At 44.6% G+C, this 20,167-nt stretch overlaps 1 protein-coding gene across 1 annotated transcript; it reads right to left on the minus strand.

The window, feature by feature from the left end:
• Positions 1-1,578: 1,578 nt before the first annotated feature.
• Positions 1,579-14,428, minus strand: LOC140724518 (extracellular calcium-sensing receptor-like). Its single transcript, XM_073038962.1, has 5 exons — positions 14,177-14,428; positions 11,282-12,118; positions 7,111-7,335; positions 2,607-2,730; positions 1,579-2,492 (listed from the first exon to the last, which is right to left on the minus strand). Exons 1-5 carry the CDS (start codon positions 14,426-14,428, stop codon positions 1,579-1,581), a joined length of 2,352 nt encoding a protein of 783 aa, XP_072895063.1.
• Positions 14,429-20,167: the final 5,739 nt, after the last annotated feature.

Here is a 20,167-nt window from a genome sequence, read left to right on the forward strand (position 1 = left end):
TCCCTGAAAGTTGCCTCACAGGTAGATAGGATAGTTAAGAAAGCTTATGGGGATTTAGCTTTCATAAGCCGAAGGACAGAGTTTAAGTGTCGCGAGGTAATGGTGCAGCTCTATAAAACTCTGGTTAGGCCACACTTGGAGTACTGTGTCCAGTTCTGGTCGACTCACTATAGGAAGGATGTGGAAGCATTGGAAAGGGGACAGCAGAGATTTACCAGGATGCTGCCTGGCTTAGAGAATATGCATTATGATCAGAGATTAAGGGAGCTGGTGTTTCACTCTCTGGAGAGAAGGAAGATGAGAGGAGATATGATATAGGTATACAAGATATTAAGAGGTATAGGTAGAGTGGACAGCCAGCGCCTCTTCCCCAGGGCACCATTGCGCAATACAAGAAGACATGGCTTTAAGGTAAGTGGTGGGAAGTTCAAGGGGGATATTAGAAGAAGGTGTTTTGCTCAGAGAGTTGTTGGTGCGTGGAATGCACTGTCTGTGCCAGATACACCTGTGAAATTTAAGAGACTACTATACAGGTATATGGAGGAATTTAAGCTGGGGGATATATGGGAGGCAGGGCTTAAGGGTTGGAACAACATTGTGGGCCTAAGGGCCTGTACTGTGCTGTACTATTCTATGTTCCATGTTCTATGTAAACAGGCACAGGAATGTTCGTGGAATGGAGGTGTATGGATCATATGCAGGCAGATAGATAAAGTTTAATTCGTTTAATTTGTCATGACGTTTGGTACAGACTTCTTGGGCCAAAGGGCCAGTTTATATGTTCTACTGCTCTATGAATCAAATCTCATGCGAAAGTTAACCACACAAAAACAAAAATAATAGCAGACCTGCAAAATGTGCCAATTATTTGCAGCTTCATAAAACTTTGGTTAGGCTACATCAGGAGTGTTGAATACCGCTCTGGTCACCCTATTATAGAAAGGATGTGGAAAATTTTGAGAGTGTGCAGAAGAGGTTTACCAGGATGTTGCTTGGATTAGAAGTCTTGGGCTGTAATGAGAGGTTCGACAAACTTGGTTTATTCCTCTGCGGCTGTGGAGACTGCGCGGAGATGTGTTAGATGTTTATAAGTTTATGAGAGACATGATTGAGTGGACAGACAGTATCTTTTTCCAAGGGTCGAAATGTCAGAGGGCACATATTTAAGGTGAGAGGGGATCATTCCAAAGGAGATGAGAGGGTCAAGCTTTTTACACAGGTTGTTGGGTGCCTGGAGTGCGTTGCCTGGTTTGGTGATAGGGGCAGAAACATTAAAAAAAACTTCAAGAGATGTTAGATAGGCACAGGCATGTGAAGAAAATGGGAAGGTATGGGCATTGTTCAAGCAGAATAGATTAGTTTAATTGCCCATTTGATAGCGAATTTAATTGATTCGGTACAACATCGTGGGCCGGACGACCCATTCCTGAGCTGTACTGTGCTGCGTTCTATATGCTTAACCAATGAATATTGCATTGATGTAACGGGAGACTTACAAAATTAAAGCAAACAGTGCACACTGAAAATTAAGGAAAGGGAAAACACAATCATAAAACATAGTTATTTCCTTCTTCATTCTTAATGCTTACTGGATGGCATTTTTCCCATGACATGTCTCTTTGTGTTCTGCTCTCGCTTAAAGAGTATAATGTAACATTTGGGAGCAAAAATACAGAACAGCAGCGCGTAGCTGGACGCTAAAATGGCAAACACTTCCACTGCCACCGTGTACTTCCCAGGAGAACTCACGTAGGCTGGGATGAAGGTAATCCAAACTGCGCAAAAGATAAGCATACTAAATGTGATGTGTTCGGCTTCGTTGAAGTTGTCAGGAAGTTGTCGAACTAGAAAGGCGACTACAAAACACACACAGGAGAGGAATCCAATGTAACCCAGCACACAATAAAAGGCAAGATCAGACCCAACGTTGCATTCAAAAACTATTATCTCAGTAAAATATTCCGTACTCCTCCGAGGGTATGGCGGGGATGTGGCGAGCCAGACGGTGCATATTAAGCACTGCGGCGTAGTAAGGCTTAAGACGGTCAGTCGCTGCTGGGTTGGGCCAAACCACTTCATTATGTTACTGTTCGGCAGAGTCGCATTGAACGCCAAGACAACAACAATCGTTTTACCCAAAACGCAAGACACACAGAGAACAAATATAATACCGAATGACGTGTGGCGAAGCATGCAAGACCATGTTGACGGTTCTCCGATGAACGTAACTGAACAGAGAAAGCAAAGCATTAAAGCAATAAGAAGAAGGAAACTTAGCTCTGAGTTAGTAGCTTTAACAATGGGTGTCTCTCTATAAGTATAGAACGTTGCAAATATCAGCATTGTAATACAGAATCCAGCTAATGCCAGCATCACCAGGATAATCCCCATGATTTCATTAAATGATAGAAATTCGATCTCTTTTGGTATGCACTCCACTCGTTTCTCATTGGACTTGAACTCTGCTGGGCATTTAAGGCAATCGGTTGAATCTATAAAGAAACAAAGCAATATTAGGGAATTGGGGAGAAATGGGGACAGGTTTATATTTCAAACATTATTCTGGACTGGCAGTTAATTAGTGGAATTTCACGTGGATGTCTCACCAGTAGTGTTGCTAATTTCTCCTTCGGGACATTGTACGCAGTCATAGCAACACTTGGGTTGTCCTTTTTTAGGAGCCTTCCGTGTTCCGGGATCACAGCTTTCAGAACAGGCAGCTCGTGGAACCTATGGAGAGATTAAACACGGAATCTGGCAATAAGAAGTAGAAATTGGAAGAAATGTTTCACTCACCCCAAATATGAACTCATTCCAAAACCCGTGAGGTCACTTTCAAGGACTCTACATCTCACGTTCTTAGTAAAACATGCAGAATACAGGAGGAACTCAACAGGTCAGGCAGCATCAATGTATAAACAGTACATAGATAATGTATAAATGTATAAACAGTCGGTGTTTTGAGCCGCGACTCCTTTTCAGAACTGGAAAAGAAGGGGGAGATGCCAGAATAAAAGAGGTGGAGAGGAAAGAGGACCAACTAAAGAGTGATAGGCAAAAACAGGTGAGTGGAAAAGGTAAAGGACTGGAGAAGAAGGAATGTGATAGGACAGGGGAGTGAAGCTTGGCGGAAGGGGAAAAAGGAAGGACACCAGGGGAGGTGATAGGTAGGTGAAAAGAAGAGATAAAAGGCTGCGATTGGGAATAGAAGAAGAGAGAATTACCAGAAGGAGAAATCGATGATCATGCCATCAGGTTGCAGGCTATCTCAATGGAATATGAGGTGATCCTCATCAATCCTGAAATTGGCTGCATCGTGGCAAAAGAGGAGGTCATGGACCGACATGTCATATCAGCAATGAGGATAGGATTAAAGTAGCTAGTCACGGGAAAAATTTCGCTTTTGCCAGATGGACAAACTTACATCACTCTCACCAATGCAGAGCAGGTGGCATCGGGAGAACCAGATACAATAGAAGACACCAGCTGATTTTCAGATAAAGTGTTGACTCAGCTGGAGGGATTGTTTGGGGCCCAGAATGGATATAAAGGAGGAGATAAGTGGGCAGAATATATCTATCGCTTGCAGAAATGTGTACCAGGAGGGGGAATAGCGGGGCGGGACGAATAGAAAAGGGAATCTCAAATAGAACAGTTTTTGTAGAAAGCGGACAGTGGTAGTGAGGTAAAGATGTGGTTGGGGATAGAATCCGGTTGAAGATGGCTGAAGGTGCAGGGAATGATGAGTTAAAAACGGAGGTTCATGGGATGGTAGGTGAGGACACAACGAATTTTATCCCTGCAAGGAGGCGGGAAGAGAGGGTGAGTGCGAATGTCTGGAAAATGGAGGAGATGTGGGTGTGGGTAGCATCAATGGTGAAAGAATGAAAACCCAAGTCTTTGAAGAAGGACACCTCACATGTCCTGGAAAGGAAAGACTCATCCTGAGAAGAGATGTGGCGGAGACTGCGGAACTGAGAAAATGGAACAGCATTTTTACAGGAGACTGTGAGAGGAGTATATTCGAGATAACCATGGGAATAGTTAGGCTTACAAAAGCTGTCCGTAGGCAGATTGTTTCCAGAGATGGACACAAAGAAATCGAGAAAGTGGTGGGAGGTGCCAGAACTGGATCAAGAGAATTTTAGAGTAGAGTAGAAGCTGGAAGCAAATTTGGTGACATTGATGAGCTCCGCTTGGACGCATTAACAAGCAATGGTGCACTCAGTATTATTTTCTAACTGATTTATTATGAGTATCAGTTTTTCTTTTGTACTGTAAAATATTCTTCTTTGGCGCAGGTTATTTTTTGTGAATCGTCTTTTATTGCTTCTGAAGTATTTCTTTTTCTACTGTTAATGGCTGCAAGAAGGCCAATTTCAGGGTTTATATGGTGGCATGTAAGTATTTGATAATAGATTTATTTTGAACTTTGAAAAGTTGAGCAATTTAAGCCAAATATCAGAATCGGGAAGAAAGGCAATCGAAATATCAATTACAATGAAATCATTGTTGATGCCAGCCGGGGTGGATTTTGTGGCTCAGAAACTGCTGATGTACTGCAGCTTTCATGAAGAACAGTTTTTAGAGTTTACAGAGAATGGTAAGAAAATCGGGGAAAATACATCCAGCCAGCGGTGCTTCTGTGGGTCAAAATGCCATGATAATGAGAGAGGTCAGAGAAGAATAGCCAGAGTGGCTCAAGCTGACAGGAAGGCACCAGTAACGCAAAGCAACGCGCATTTCAACAGCTGTGTGCAGATGAGCACCTGACCGCACAAAATGTCGTACCTTGAACTGGATGGGCCTCAGCTGCAAAGGAGTACGAACGTACACTCAGTGAACACTTTATTGGGTGCATGAGGTAACTAATGAACTGGGCACTGAGTGTAGGTTCCAAAGATCTTTACAAAAAATGAAAAAAAACACAAAAATACAACGGCAGATGCTGTGGATCAAAGAATACGAACACAACGCTGGAAGAACTCAGCAGGTCAGGCAGCATCCGTGAGATAAGAGTAGCCAACGATTCGGGCCGAAACCCTTCATCAGGAATGGGGAGGGGGGAAGAGAGGAACGAAGCCCAGTAATAGAGATAGGGGAGGTGGTAGGGCCTAGAGGCGCCAGGTGGAAAACCAATCAGAGGAAAGATAAAGGAGGGAGGGGGATCGTGCCTTCAGGTTGCAGGCTATCTAAATGGAATAGGAGGTGAAGCTCCTCAACCTTGGGAGTGACTGCACGGTGGCAAAAGAGGAGGGCATGGACCGACATGTTGGAACAGCAGTGAGGATAGGATTAAAGTAGCTAGTCACGGGGCGTCATCAAAGGTGCCCTCACCCGCATCTCCTCCACTTCCCGCACTTCAGCCCTCAACCCATCCTCCCGTCACCACAACAGGGACAGGGTTACCCTTGTGCTCACCTACCACCCCACCAGCCTCCAGATCCAACACGTTATCCTCCGCAACTTCTGCCACCTTCAACAGGACCCCACCACCGAGCACATCTTTCCCTCCCTGCCCCTCTCAGCTTTTCGCAGGGATCGTTCCCTCTGCGAATACCTGGTCCACACGTCACTCCCCACAGAACTCCCACCTGGCATTTATCCCTGCAAGCGCAAATGCTACACCTGTCCACACACCACCCCCTTAACACTTCACCTGCGGATCTGCTGGAGTCGTCTATTGCATCCGGTGCTCCCGGTGCGGCCTCCACTACATCGGCGAGACCCGACGCAGATTGGGGGACAGCTTAGTCCGTCACAATAGACAGGACCTCCCGGTTGCCACCCACTTCAACTCTGGCTCTCACTCCCATTTGGATATGTCCATACATGGCCTCCTCTACTGCCATGATGAGGCCAAACTCAGGTTGGAGGAGCAACACCTCATCTACCGTCTGGGTAGCCTCCAGCCTGGTGGTATGAAAATTGAATTCTCCAATTTCCGGTAATTCCCTCTCCCTCCCCCTTCCCCTATCCCAGGTCCCTCTCTGCCTCTCTCCCCTTTCAACTTTCTGCTTCTTTATCCCTACATTTCTTTCATGCTTATCCCCTCCCCCTACCCCCTTTATCTTTCCTCTGATTGATTTTCCACCTGGCGCCTCTAGGCCCTACCCCCACCCCTATCTCTATTACTGGGCTTCGGTCCTCTAGTTCCCCCCCCCCCCCCATTCCTGATGAAGGGTCTCGGCCCGAAACATTGGCTACTCTTTTCTCACGGATGCTGCCTGACCTGCTGAGTTCTTTCAGCGTTGTGTTCGTATTCTTTACAAAAAATGTCATTCAAGAACCTGGTGCACCTGCTGATTTCACCTGCAGCACATGAGATACAGTCAAAGCAACAAAAAGGTTGTCCACCTTGTACAGTCTTCCTCATTCCAGAGGGATTGCTCTCACTCCAGATGGAATTTATTAGTTACAGGAAATAACCGAATAAAGTGGCACCAGAGGAAGCTCCTCAGTGCTGTATTGACACATTAGGAGCTTATATCTTGTAAGATCCTTCCTCACCGTTCAGTTATTTTTATTTATGTATTTTATTTATAGTGTGTAACAAGCCCTTCCTGGCAAACGAGCTGCCCCGCCCAGCAACCCACGTATTTAACACATTTAATCACAGGAGAATTTACAAAGACCGATTCACCTACTAACCGTTACGTCTTTGGACTGTGCAGGAAACTGGAGAACCCGAGGAAACCACCGCTATTCACGCAGAGAACGTACAAACTCCTTACAGACGGCGCCGGAATTCAACTTTGATCTCCAGTATCTCCCTACCGTAGCAGCGTTGTGCTAACCGCTATACCACCGTGCCGCCCACTGAAGATTTTTCTGAACTTCAAACAAAATACCGATCTGCCTTTGGACAGGTTAATGCTCTCACCCCAGTGATTAGCCTTGGTGGAGGGAAAGGAATTTGCTGCCACCACACCTCCAGCTCTGACTTCTACCTTATTATTGTCAAGGAAGAAACGTAAAGCTATTGGCTTTTCCATTTTGACTCTGGTGCTCTCGTGATTACACACTTTTTTTAGTCTAAACTCACGTCAGAATGATCGACTGAACAGAAATATCACTGTAACTTCCAAGGTCTTGTCACACACCCCTTACCGTGGGTTGTCCTCCCGTCCATATGATTGACTCTTCGGCTAATATAAATTTCTGTCCATCGGGCGCCGCTCCATCATACTGCCCCACTGTTACAGGGACAGCGCCGGTGTCTGCCGGCTGCCAGTTTACGATGTCATATGTTGGGATCGGATCACCGTTGTCATCGAAATAGATCCTTTCTCCAATTTTTGTCGTGAAGTTTACTGTTTTCAGGTATTGTAGAACCTAAATCAGAAATTCATAGTGCGGTGAGAAGTAGTGTCTAGAACGATAGAAGCATAGAACACTACAGCACAGTACAGGCCCTTCAGCCCTCCATGTTGTGCCGACCCATACAATCCTTTAAAAAATTACTAAACCCACACTACCCCATAACCCTCCATTTTTTCTTTCATCCATGTGCCTGTCCAAGAGGTTCTCAAATATCCCTAATGTTTTAGCCTCCACCACCAGCCCTGGCAAGTCATTCCAGGCACTCACAACCCTCTGTGTAAAAACCTACCACTGATGTCTCCCCTAAACTTCCCTCACTTAATTTTGTACATATGACCTCTGGTGTTTACTATTGGTGCCCTGAGAAACAGGTACTGACTATCCACCCTATCTATGCCTCTCATAATCTTGTAGACCTCTATCAAGTCCCCTTTCATTCTTCTACGCTTCAAAGAGAAAAGTCCCAGTTCTGCTAACCTTGCTTCATATGACTTGTTCTCCAAACCAGGCAACATCCTGGTAAATCTCCTCTGCACCCTCCCCATAACTTCCACACCCTTCCTATAATGAGGTGACCAGAATTGAACACAATACTCTATGTGCGGTCTCACCAGAGAGTTGTAGAGTTGCAACATGACCTCTCTACTCTTGAACCCAATCCGCCTGTTAATGAAGCCTAGCATCCCATAAGCTTTCTTATCTCCCTAACAACCTGTGCAGCGACCTTGAGGGATGTATGGATTTGAACCCCAAGGTCCCTTTGTTCATCCACACTCTTAAGTAACTGACCACTAATTCTGTACTCAATCTTCTATTTTGTCCTTTCAAAATGCATCACCTCACACTTGTCCGGATTGAACTCCATATGCCATTTTTCTGCCCAACTCTGCAGCCTGTCTATATCCTCTGGTAACCTTCGACCACCTACAACTCCATCCACAACTCCTCCAATCTTTGTGTCATCCGCAAACTTACTTACCCATCCTTCTGCCTCTACATCCAGGTCGTTTCTAAAAATCACAAATAAAAGGGGTCCCAGGACAGATCTCTGCGGCGCTCCACTAGTCACCGACCTCGAGGCAGAATACTTACCTTCCACAGCTGCACTCTGCTTACTTCCTTTAAGCCAATTTTTATCAGCCAAGGTTCCACTTATCCCATGCCTCATGACTTTCTGGATGAGTCTCTTATGAGGGACCTTGTCAAGTGCTTTGCTACAGTCCATGTAGACCACATCCACTGCCCTGCCCTCATCAATCTCTTTTGCTACCTCTTCAAAAAACTCAGTCAGGCTCATGAGACACGATCTTCCCTTCACAAAGCCATGTTGACTATCCATGAGTAGACTGTACTTCTCCAAATGCTCGTAGATCCTATCCTTGAGAATCTTTTCCAGTAGTTTGCATACCACCGACGTAAGATTCACTGGTCTACAGTTCCCAGGTTTCTCCCTATTACCTTTTTTAAACAAGGGAACTACATTTGCCAGTCCTCCGGCATTTCCCCTGCAGCGAAAGAGGATTCAAAGATCAGAGATAATGCTCCTGCGATCTCTTCTCTCAATTCCCACAACAACCTGGGGTGTATCATATCCGGCCCTGGGGATTTATCAATCTGAATGTTTTTAAGAAGATCCAACACTTCTTCTTTCTTAATCTCCACATTGTCCAGCACACAGGCCCGCTCTACTTCGACCTCATCCTGATCAAGATCCTTTTCACTTGTAAATAATGAAACGAAGTATTCATTTAGGACCTCCCCAATCTCCTCTGTCTCCAGGCACATGTCGCCCTCTTTAGGCTTTAGCGGTCCCACGTTCGTTCTCGTCATCCTTCTATTCTTCACATATGCATGGAACACCTTGGGGTTCTCCTTAATCCTACATGCCAAGGCCTTCTCATGCCCCCTTCAAGCTCTTCTAAGTCTTTTCTCCTTCCTGGCTACCCTATATTTCTCATAAGCCCCGCCTACTTCCTGCTTCTTATATCTAACATATGATTCCTTTTTCTGTTGACGAGTTGCCTCACATGTTTCGTCAGCATGGTTCCCTTTTCCTACCATTTTTTCCCTGCCTCAGTGGGACAAACCTATCCTGAGCCCAGCTCAAATGGTCCGTAAACTTCTCCCACATTACTTCTGTGCTTTCCCCTTTGAACATCTGTTTCTAATTTACTCTCGCTAGTTCCTGCCTCATCCCTTCAAAGTTAGCCCTTCCCCAGTTAAGCACTTTATCATTTCGCCTGATTTTATCCCTTTCTATAGCTATGCTGAAGCTAAGGGAGTTGTGGTCACTCTCGCCAAAATGCTCCCCCACCAATAGGTCTGTCACCTGATCAGGTTCATTACCCAGAACTAGATCCAATATAGCCTCTCCTCTCGTCAGCCGGTCCACATACTGTGTCGGGAATCCTTCTTGAACACACTTGACAAATTCAGCCCCACCTATCCCCCTTGCACTCAGGAGGTGCCAGTTAATATGAGGGAAGTTGAAATCACCCATAACTACTACCCTGTATTTCCTGCACCATTCTAAAGTCTGTCTGCTTATCTGTTCCTCGGTGTCCGGAGGGCTATTTGGGGGGCCCTTAGACTACTCCCAGCATAGTGTTTGATCCCTTCCTATTGCTGACTTCCACCCAGACTGACTCCGTGGACACTCCTTCTGCAGCGTCCTCCCTTTCTATAGCCGTGATACTATCCCTGAGCAGCAATGCCACTCCCCCCCCCCTTTGTACCTCCCATCCTATTCCTTTTAAAACAGCTGAACCCCGGGACCTGCATCATCTAATCCAGCCCTTCCTCCAACCAAGTTTCAGTAACGGCCACAACATCGTAGTTCCACGTACTAATCCATGCTCTAAGTTCATTATCCCTGTTCCTAATACCCCTAGCATTGAAATATACACATTTCAACCCCTTTAATTGGCTGCAATTATGTTCTGTCTCCTGCCTGTCCTTCCTCATCAACTCAAAACTCTTAAGATCGTGCTCTTGTCCTTGTACCTTAATCCCTGCACTCATGTTCTGATTCCCACCTCCCTGCCAAACTAGTCTCCAGGTTCACGATGAACAAGAAATATTTCAACCAAGTTCACTAAATGTTAAATAAATGAAGTTACTGCTGGAAGAACTCGGCAGGAAGTGAACAGTTGACGTTTCTGATCGAGATTTTTCATCTGGATTGAAAGATAGGGGAGCGAAAAGCAGTACAAAGAGATGTGCAGAACAAGAGCCAGCAGCGGATAATTGGATCCAGGAAGGGGAAAATTGGAAAATTGAGGAGCGGAAGCAGGAAATGTCCTAAATTTTCAAAATTACTCAATGAATGCATTGATTTGCTTCACAAACCTGTTCAGATATCAATTAAGTGCTTACCTTCGAACATGCCATCAGCATTATATAAAACTTTACAGATGAGGGTAAGTGGAAAATTGGTTTATTGCTGTCACATATAACGAGGTACAGTGAAAACTTCGTTTGCATGCTATCCAAACGGATCAATACAACACATTAGTGCATTGAAAACGGTAACAGAATGCAGAATAAAGTTTTACAGTTGCAAACCATCTGCAGTGGAAGTTGCTTTCATTTTATTTAGGCAAGGAACAGGCTCTTCCGGCTGAACGAGCCACACCGCCAGCCTAGTTAACACTAGCCTAAGCACAGGACAATTTACAATGGCCGATTCACTTACTAAGCGATATGCCTTTGGACTGTGAGAGGGAACCAGAACACCCGGAGAAACCCTGCACAGTCATGGGAGAACGTACAAACTCCTTACAAGTGGCGCCAGTTGAAATCTGAACTTCGAGCCTCGAACTGCAACAGCGTCATGCTGACGGCTGCGCTGCCGTGACCCCACAAGAACAATGTGTAAAGCCATACCGAACGAGATTGTGAGGTCAAGAGTCTACCTTATCGTACCAGGACACCATTCAATAGTCTTATTTGTGCTTACCTGCCACGGTTGGAAATTTGAAATATTGGCACAACTCTGTTTGGGAAATGGTCCGTTACCATTTTGACAGCTAAGCATATTATGGAAAGCGTGGGCGATAGCGTAGGTCGATTTATATACATTGTAAGTCACTCTGTACTCAGACCCATCAGTAAACTCGTTGTGCGCTGTAAGAAGAGTTTCATTCCCCGTGCATTCTCGAAACACCGAATCGGATTTGTAGTTGACTGTGTTACTTCCTGTATTCCTTAACTTGCAACTAAAGGTTCTTTCCCAAAACTCTTGCACTAAAGGGTTTCCGGGATAAAGAGACGGGTGAGTGTGCATTAGGAATTCTTTCAACCCTGGTATTTGCACTTTTCTGATCGCGATTCCAAGTGCACCGACAACAAACAGTTTACTCTCCTGCGGGGGGAGAAGCGGTGTGGTGATCCAAGCCTCGCTTCCTATCCATTGTATACCAGTGACATTCTGTCGTACAACTTCTTGCAGTAATATGCCCATGTCCGGTTGCGCAAGGAAAGCTAATATTACCTTTGTGGAAGATTTCTTTATGATGTCTATAGTTCGAAATAATTTCTCCCTTGGGTACGTTCTGTGAAAAGCTTCAGAGAAAGCAATGCAAATTCCCATCTCTCCCATCGCTTCATTGAACGCCTGCATCCCAAAATTACCATAGTCATTGTCACTGCTAATTGTTCCGATCCAGGTCCATCCGAAATGCTTGATGAGTTGAGCCAAGGCCCTCACCTGAAAGTAATCGCTCGGGATCGTTCTAAAGAACGAGGGATATTCACGTCTGTTGCTCAGACAGGCACACGTGGCGACATAGCTAACCTAGAGGGAGACAAGTTTATAATCGACATATTACAATTGTTTATTTAATCTCTACATTGTAATTGTATTCAAATCACAAACAAGATAAAATCTCCAGATGCTGGAAATCTGAGGTCAGCGTTGTATGTGTGTGTTCCATTGTAACTGTATTGCCCAGCGAGCTAGCACGTCTGCGCGCACGAGATTGAAAGGAATTTGGTAAATCATGAGAGATGCGAAAGACGCTGGGTGAGTGTAAATGGGAAAGATCAGTGTTCTGGGTCTGTAGCTCATCGTCAACACTTTATGGAAGACTAGAGGGGACTGAGAAGCTGTTGAAGGTGGACAAAGAGACAGTAATATACAGAAATCACGCCAGAGGAGATCGGGTTAGAGGATGGGGCGCGTTGACTGTTATTCGCTTCCCACTGATGCCGCTTCACTTCCTGAGATTTTCTGGAGGTTTCCGCTTCTTTTATTTTCCAGAATCTAAAGATTGGCTTCATGGAAATGTAAAGTTTTGTTGGTCTCCTCTCTCGCTGAGGTGACACCACTTTGCCCATTGTTAGGGAGAGAGGGTGGGCCTGTAGTCTATCGAATTGTCGGGTGAACAATTAGATATTGGTGGACTGCAGATCATGATCTCATTATGGGCTTTGCTATTGCTTGCTTGGTGGGTGGTGAGTGTTGATGCTACCTTCTGAAATGCATGAGGGAGGGAGAGGGCTGATGCATTGCTGCTGTTTGTGCGTTGAAGGGGAGGGGAGGGGTCTTTGGGGTCCTCTTCTGTTTTCGTGCATGTATGTGAAGAGAAAGAATTTTAGATTGTATACTGTATATATTCTCTGATGTTAAATGGAAAAGTTGAAACTATTGAACAGAAAAACATTTTAAACGTATTACAAGAATCTTAATTCAAGCCTGACATTGTGTGTGACATCCAAACACAGACATTTGAGGTCGATTGTTCTGTTCTGCATATCAGATCATGAATGGCGTAGACAAGATGGAAGACACACAGTCATTTTTTCCAAGGAAAGGTGTTAAAACAAAAGGCCAAAGTTTAAGATAAGGAGTGAGAATTCACAGGAAGTTCTTCTTCACACAAAGGGTGGTACGCATTTGGAATGAGCTGCCAGAAACAGTGGTCCTATCTGTATAAGTGCACGGAGAGGACAGCTGTAGAGGTCTATGGGCCAAAGGCGAGCCAATGGGTCTAGCTCGCCGGGCAGTAGAGTGGCATGGATGAGTGAGGCCGAAGGGTCATTTTCTATGGGTATGATTTTCATTGTAAATAGTGATAATCCTCTTCGACAAATTTGTGCTTGTAACATCTGGAGGCACCAAATATCTGCTTCGGTTTTCTTAACCACCACTGACCCCCGCCCACAACTCGTTTGTAATTCTTTGTAAAAGACGACAACAGAGATATAACTTCTCATTGTAATAATAATCTGCCTAATTGCCTAAATAAATGTTTGAACTAGACATCACTTAAACGCCGTGTATCAGTTTGCCGATGATAAGATTTCTCCCTTATTGGCAGAATCTGAGATGGTGACAAGGTGGTGTAAAGGAACGAGACAAATTAGCTGTCGAGTGGTGTCACAACAACAGCATGGCACTTAACGTCAGTAAGACCAAGGGGGAGATGGCAGACTTTAGAAAGAGAAGTCCGGGAACAACACGCAAGTCCTCATCGAGTGATCAGCAGTGGAATAGGTTTTTCCAACAGCAATAGATGACCAAAGGAATCAGTTGTCATGACCAACTCCACGATCCACGCTACGGCTATATATTGCATCCATAATCGATTTGAGAAGATTTGGCATATCACAGAAAACGTTGATATAACACTGATTCTGATTCTCATTCTCATTCTGACCAAATAATATGAGAAAGCAGCTTACCTGAAGTAAAAAAAATAACGACTTAATTTATATTTCCTACCAGACCTACGCAAATGCACCAATATAGTAATGGATTAAGTAATTACTTTTGAAGATCTGATCCGGTTTACGACACAGGTTCATAAAGTTACGTATTAGCCAGCTAATAGAAATTCATCAACAGGCTTACCACAGGTATCCGAAAGGGACCAATTAATGACGCGATCACTGAAGTCTGTGATGATCCAGAATCCCCGACAATAGCGGGAACCACCGGAGCTCTTCGACAGGTCGAATTTGTTGCGTCCAGGCTGTTTAAAAACTCAAAGGCTGCTTTTAATGATACAGCAGGCCTGCCACAAGAATCGTAAATCCTGTAACCCAGCGTAACGTTTGGAAGCAGTTCCAGGTTCTTATTAATTTCCTCTATTGCAAAGAGCATCGTTATTGCTAAACGGAACATTATGAACCGGAAGCTGCACAAAATACAATTGTGTAGTTATGAAGAGGGTATAACAAAATATAATAATTACATACAGTATCTTGAAAAAATAATTCAGCCCCCACAACTATGTTCACTGGTTGCTGGCTCATTTCCTATATTTGAAAGGATTTTAAGTTAACCTGTAAAACATTGCGCATCACGTCAAATCAAAGGAAAATTCCAAAACCTGTCATCATTTTACTAAAAATGAAAAACTAAAATTGGGAGGCAGACAAAATATTATTTTCCTTTATATTTACTACATTAACTTTTCTCGGGTGCAAGATACGTATTACCTTACCAACTTACCCAATTTGTTGAAGTGCAAAATTGGAGGCTCACGCTCTCTCTGTAAGATCCAACAGTATGGCAGATTTTCAACTGACCACACTACAATGAAGGCAAAAGAGTATTCAAGGCAAATCAGGAAAATTATAATAGAGAAGCACAAATCTGGAAATGGGTACAAGATCGTATCAAAGGCATTAAATATACCTCGGAGCTCAGTGCAGTGCATTGTAAGAAAGTAGAACAAATATGAAAACACGGCAATACTGCAAAGGTCACGGTGGCCCTCAAAGCATATTCGTAAGAGAATAATGGTACTTGTAAGGGAGGCTACTGTGACGCCATCAATCACTCTGTGCGAGCTGCAGAAGTCGGCGGCTGTAAATGAAGATGCCGTTCTTGGCTCCGCAATGTCTAAGGCGTTTCACTAAAAGGGTATTTATGGACGAGTAGCAAGGAAGCCCTGACCAAAAAAAAACTTATTCTTGCCCGTAAAGGTTTTGTAAAGTTTCGTTTACACGTGGAAGGGCTTATGGTCGGATGAAGTTAAAATGAAGTTCTTGACTTTAACATTAAATGGTCCGTACTGTATTAAATCTAGTAATGTCAACCAGGTAACACCGTCCCTACTGTAAAGTATGCTATGGGGAATGCTGGGCAGGAATGCTATGATCTGGAAATCTGGGCAGCATTGATGGGGAGATGAATGCTGCTAAATCCTGGATAAAACCTACTCTCTTCTGCCGGAAACCTTAAGCTGTGGAGGAAGTTCGACTTTCAGCAGGATGACACAAAGCGCACTGCCAAAGCAACCATGAAGTGGCTTCAAATGAAAAAAATTGAAGTCCTTCTTTAACCCAGTCGGAATCCTGCCTTAACCCAATGCAACATTCCAGCGGTTCAATCAGTGGCTGGAGCACCGCACAAGGAGGAGACTTCCCGCAGGTCGGCGGCGGTCGTTTAAACGGAGCTTCTCGGGCGTTCGGTATCATTCTGGCGGTCCAGTCAGCGCCGAGAGCAGCAAGAGTGGAGTACACAAAAGTACAGAAGGGACAAGCGGAGCTTCCATTGTTGGGAGTGAACCAATGCTGAGAGTGCGAGTTTCAGGCATTGGGTTTCGACTAGGAAGAAGCGCTGGCTCTGGGTAAGTTGCCCGGTTAAGTTTCTGTTAAGTTTCCCTTTTTTTTCTTACTGAGTCAGGGGTACTTAGTGTAGTTTAAATGACCGTTGTGTGTTCTTCATGCCAAATGTTAGAGTCCTAGGACCCAGAGTCTCCCAGGGAACTACGTCTGCGTGAAGTGTAACCAGAGGCAGCTGCCTGAAGACCCTGTAGGGATCTGGTGCAGCAGCTGGATGGCCTTGGGATTGTACGGAAGAGTGAGGAGATTATCGATCAAAATTACGGGGAAGTAGTCACTTCCAGGTTGCGGAGATGGCTAGCTAGGTGACTGTCAGGGGAAGGAATGGGAAGATTAGCAGTTAATTATCGCAGAACACCCCTGTGGTCATTCTCCTCACTAATCAGAATACCGTTTTGGATCTTGTTGTGGAGGATGACCTCCCAGGGGAATGCAATGGAGACAGTGTTACTAGCACTGAGTTTGGTTCCGAAGTGCAGAAGGAAAGGGGACTGAAGAGGGGAGCAATAATGTTAGGGGGCTTAACAGTCAGAGGAACAGACAGGAGATTATGTCGACGTGTACGAGACACGCGGATAGTATGTTGCTTCGCAGGTGCCGGGGTCAGGGATATAACATAGAACATAGAATAGTACAGCACATTACAGGCCTTTCGGCCCACAATGTTGTGCTGACCCTCAAACCCGGCCTCACATATCACCCCACACCTTAAATTCCTCCATATACTGTCTAGTAGTCTCTTAAACTTCACTAGTGTGTCGGCCTCCACCACTGACTCAGGCAATGCATTCCACGCACCAACCACTCCAAGTGTGGCCTAACTAGAGTTTTATAGAGCTGCATCATTACATCGCGTCTCTTAAACTCTATCCCTCGACTTATGAAAGCTAACACCTCATAAGCTTTCTTAACTACCCTATCTACCTGTGAGGCAACTTTCAGGGATCTGCGGACATGTACCCCCAGATCCCTCTGCTCCACCGCAGTACCAAGTATCCTGTCATTTACTTTGTACTCTACCTTGAAGTTTGTCCTTCCAAAGTGTACCACCTCACACTTCTCCGGGTTGAACTCCATCTGGCACTGCTCAGTCCAATTCTGCATCCTATCAATGTCTTTCTGCAATCTTCGACAATCCTCTACACCATCTAAAACACCACCAACCTTGGTGTCGTCTGCAAACTTGCCAACCCACCCTTCTACCCCCACGTCCAGGTCGTTAATAAAAATCACGAAAAGTAGAGGTCCCAGAGCAGATTCTTGTGGGACACCACTAGTCACAACCCTCCAATCTGAATGTACTCCCTCCACCACAATCCTCTGCCTTCTGCTGGCAAGCCAATTCTGAATCCACCTGGCCAAACTTCCCTGGATCCCATACCTTCTGACTTTCTGAATAAACCTACCGTGTGGAACCTTGTCAAATGCCTTACTAAAATCAATGTAGATCACATCCACTGCACTACCCTCATCTATATGCCTGGTCACCGCCTCAAAGAACTCTATTAGGCTTGTTAGGCACGTTCTGCCCTTCACAAAGCCATGCTGACTGTCCCTGATCAGACCATGATTCTCTAAATGCCCATAGATCCTATCGCTAAGAATCTTTTCCAACAGCTTTCCCACCACAGACGTAAGGCCTACTGGTCTATAATTACCCGGACTATCCCTACTACATTTTTTGAACAAGGGGACAACATCCGCCTCCCTCCAATCCTCCGGTACCATTCCTGTGGACAACGAGGACATAAAGATCCTAGCCAGAGGCTCAGCAATCTCTTCCCTTGCCTCGTGGAGCAGCCTGGGGAATATTCCGTCAGGCCCCGGAGACTTATTCGTCCTAATGTATTTTAACAACTCCAACACCTCCTCTCCCTTAATATCAACAGGCTCCAGAACATCAATCTCACTCATATTGTCCTCACCGTCATCAAGTTCCCTTTCATTGGTGAATACCGAAGAGAAGTATTCATTGAGGACCTCGCTCACTTCCACAGCCTCCAGGCACATCTTCCCACTTTTATCTCTAATCAGTCCTATCTTTACTCCTGTCATCCTTTTGTTCTTCACATAATTGAAGAATGCCTTGGGGTTTTCCTTTACCTTACTCGCCAAGGCCTTCTCATGACCCCTTCTTGCTCTTCTCAGCCCCTTCTTAAGCTCCTTTCTTGCTACCCTATATTCCTCAATAGACCCATCTGATTCTTGCTTCCTAAACCTCATGTATGCTGCCTTCTTCCACCTGACTAGATTTTCCACTTCACTTGTCACCCATGTTTCCTTCACCCTACCATTCTTTATCTTCCTCACCGGGACAAATTTATCCCTAACATCCTGCAAGATATCCCTAAACATCAACCACATGTCCATAGTACATTTCCCTGCAAAAACATCATCCCAATTCACACCCGATATCTCGGATTGCATCCACAGCATTTTAGAGGGCAGGGGTAAGCAGCCAGATGGCTTTGTACATGTTGGTACCAATGCCATAAGAAGGAATAAGAAGGAAAAACAAAGAGATCCTGAAGAGGCAACTTAGACAGTTCGGCAGAAGGCTGCAAGGTATGACCTTCAGGGTGGTAATTTCTGGATTGATGTCTGTGCCATACGCCATTAAGGGTAGAAACAGGATGATTTTGCATGGCTGAGAAGCCGATACAGGCGGCAGGGCTTCAGGTTCTTGAATCATTGAGATGTTTTCTGACGGAGCTATGACCTGTACGAAAGGGACGGATTGCACCTAACAAGAGAGAGCCCAATAATCTTGAGGGCAGGTTTGATAGAGCTGTTGCGGAGTGTTGAAACTAATTTGGCAGGGGGATTGGGAATCAGTGTGAAGGAACTCAGGATAAGGTGGTTAGTTAAAAAAAGCAAAGGTAGCGTGTAATCAGACTCTCAGGAAGGGCAGGCAGATGACAGGACAAAATTGTAGCCAGCAGGGTGGGTATTACTGCATTGCGGATGCAGAACCTAAAAGCATTGCAAATACAGTACTCAAACTGTTATATCTCAATGTATGAAGTATAAGAAATAAAATGGATGAACTTGTTGCACTATTACAGACTGTCGGGAAAGGTGCTGTGGCCATCACCGAATCGTGGTTGGAGGACGTTTTTAGTTGGGAGCTGAACGTCCAAAGATACGCATCGTATCAAAGGGATAGGAAGGTAGACAGAGTGGATGACATGGTTCTGCTGGTAAAGGAAAAGGTAGATCAGGAAAATCGGGTTGGTAATGGATCTCAAGAGAGTGAAATTGCTGAATGCCTGTGAGATTACTTTTTAGTGCAGTTTGTCGTCGAGCCGACAAGAGCATCAGCTATACTGGATTGGGTGCTACTTAACGAACCGGAGCAATTAGGGAACTTGGGATTTGGGGGGAAATGAGGAAGGTGCAGAATAGATGTATTCCAAAACAAAGAAATACTCAAATGGCAAAATAGTACAACCGTGGTTAACAAGGGAAGTCAAAGCTAATGTAAAAGCAAAAGAGAGGAAACACCACAAAGCAAAAATTATCAAGAAGATAGCGGATTTGGGAAGCTTTAAAAAAGATCTGCAGATAGCAGCTAAAAGAATCATTAGGAGGGAATAAATAAAATATAAAATCAAGCTAGCAATAAATATCAAGGTGAATAGAAAAAGCTTTTTCGGATATATAAAATAATAAAAGAGAGATGAGAGTGGATATAGGACCGCTGGAAAATGGTACCGGAGAAATTATAACGAGGGACAAGGAGGTGCCAGAGCATGTATTCAAAAAGCTTTCGGCTAGGTAAAGGTACATAGCTATCAGGTAATGGATCAGATGAACCGCACCCTAGGATTCTGAAAGAGGTAACGGTAGACATTATGGAGTCATTAGTAATGATCTTTCAAGAACCATTGGATTCTGGCATGGTTTCAGAAGACTACAATAATGCAAATACCACTCCTCTCTTTAAGAAAGGAAGAAGGCAGCATTAAGGAAATTACAGGCCAGTTATAGATCTCGGTGGTACGGAAGATGTTGGAGTCAATTCTTAAAGATAAGATTATGGAGTATTCGATGACACAGGACAAGATAGAATAAAGTCAGCATCGTTTCCTTAAGGGAAAATCGTGCCTGACGAAGGCAATTACAAGAAGGATGGATAAAGGGATGCATGGGTTCGGGTATATTTGGATTTTCAGAAAGCCCTTGACAAGGTGTCGAATGAGGTTGTTCACCAAGTTAAGAGCCCGTGGTATTATTGGAATTTTACTAGCATGGTCAGAACATTGGCTGA

The sequence above is a fragment of the Hemitrygon akajei genome, chromosome 3, assembly GCF_048418815.1.
Source record: "Hemitrygon akajei chromosome 3, sHemAka1.3, whole genome shotgun sequence".
Taxonomy (NCBI): Eukaryota; Metazoa; Chordata; class Chondrichthyes; order Myliobatiformes; family Dasyatidae; genus Hemitrygon; species Hemitrygon akajei.